We start from the raw sequence: 893 nt of genomic DNA on the forward strand, positions 1-893 counted from the left end.
ATAAATAAAAAGAATAAGAGAAAAATACCTGGGAATGAGAGCTTTGGCTTCTTCAGGTGTCTCTGGACAGAGGTTGGCAAGCGCTGCCAGTTCAAATTTGTGCAGCTTCTTCTGGTTCAGAAGTTCACGAATGGCCTTAATCGTCGCTCTGTTCTTAAACTTGGAGAACCTTTCACAGTAATTCAAGGTCTTCATGAATCTCTGCAGGGAGGAAAGTTGAAATCATTTTCCCAATGTCAATATTTTTCACATGAAAGATTAACTCATCGGCAACAGCTGTAATCCTACCATGTGAGGATAAATATTACCAAACATAGGATGGTGCCAATCCCTACGATGAGGTCTTATGCGCACAACAGCAAGCCAGACAACCACTCAGGTGTGAAGCAGTGCATACTACTGTACACCTTCCTTGCTAAACATTACCAAAAAATTTTACCAATTGTTACTGGGGGGGGATGGGAGCCATAAATCAATATTGGTGTCAGTGAATCACCCTTGGCAATTATGCTACATATGATGACTTATTTCTCCCTGTCCATTCAGTCCATCAGGCATAAAGATAAGACAAAATTCCTCAAACCTTAATCACATTAGTGACCTGTAAGTAAGTGTAAGTGTAACCATGACAATATCCTCATTTTCTTACAAAAATAATTACCTCATTAAGTTCTTGTTCTTCTTCTGCATTTTCATTTGTCTGTTTGCGATGTTCTAACAGCATGTGGACCTCAGAGATCAAGAGGGTCTCTGCTTTCTCAAACTCTGTGGATGAGAAAAAAGTGTGAGCGAGAATAATCACTCCTCACTTAAGAAGACAACCTAGAAGAATTCTTTATCAGGTAATGATACTAGGACTGTACTAAGGCCCTTTGATAAGTATTAATATTTGG

At 39.2% G+C, this 893-nt stretch overlaps 1 protein-coding gene across 1 annotated transcript in view; it reads right to left on the bottom strand.

The window, feature by feature from the left end:
• The window catches only part of LOC119594088 (DNA-directed RNA polymerase II subunit RPB4-like), a gene marked incomplete at its 5' end in the record, with an annotated part of 6,742 nt that overhangs the window by 2,679 nt on the left and 3,170 nt on the right, over positions 1 to 893 (bottom strand). Inside the window, 2 exon segments of the mRNA XM_037943141.1 lie at positions 29 to 201; positions 662 to 765. Coding sequence (XP_037799069.1) covers positions 29 to 201; positions 662 to 765 — 277 coding nt within the window.

The sequence above is a fragment of the Penaeus monodon genome, chromosome 33 (assembly GCF_015228065.2).
Source record: "Penaeus monodon isolate SGIC_2016 chromosome 33, NSTDA_Pmon_1, whole genome shotgun sequence".
NCBI classification, from domain to species: domain Eukaryota; kingdom Metazoa; phylum Arthropoda; class Malacostraca; order Decapoda; family Penaeidae; genus Penaeus; species Penaeus monodon.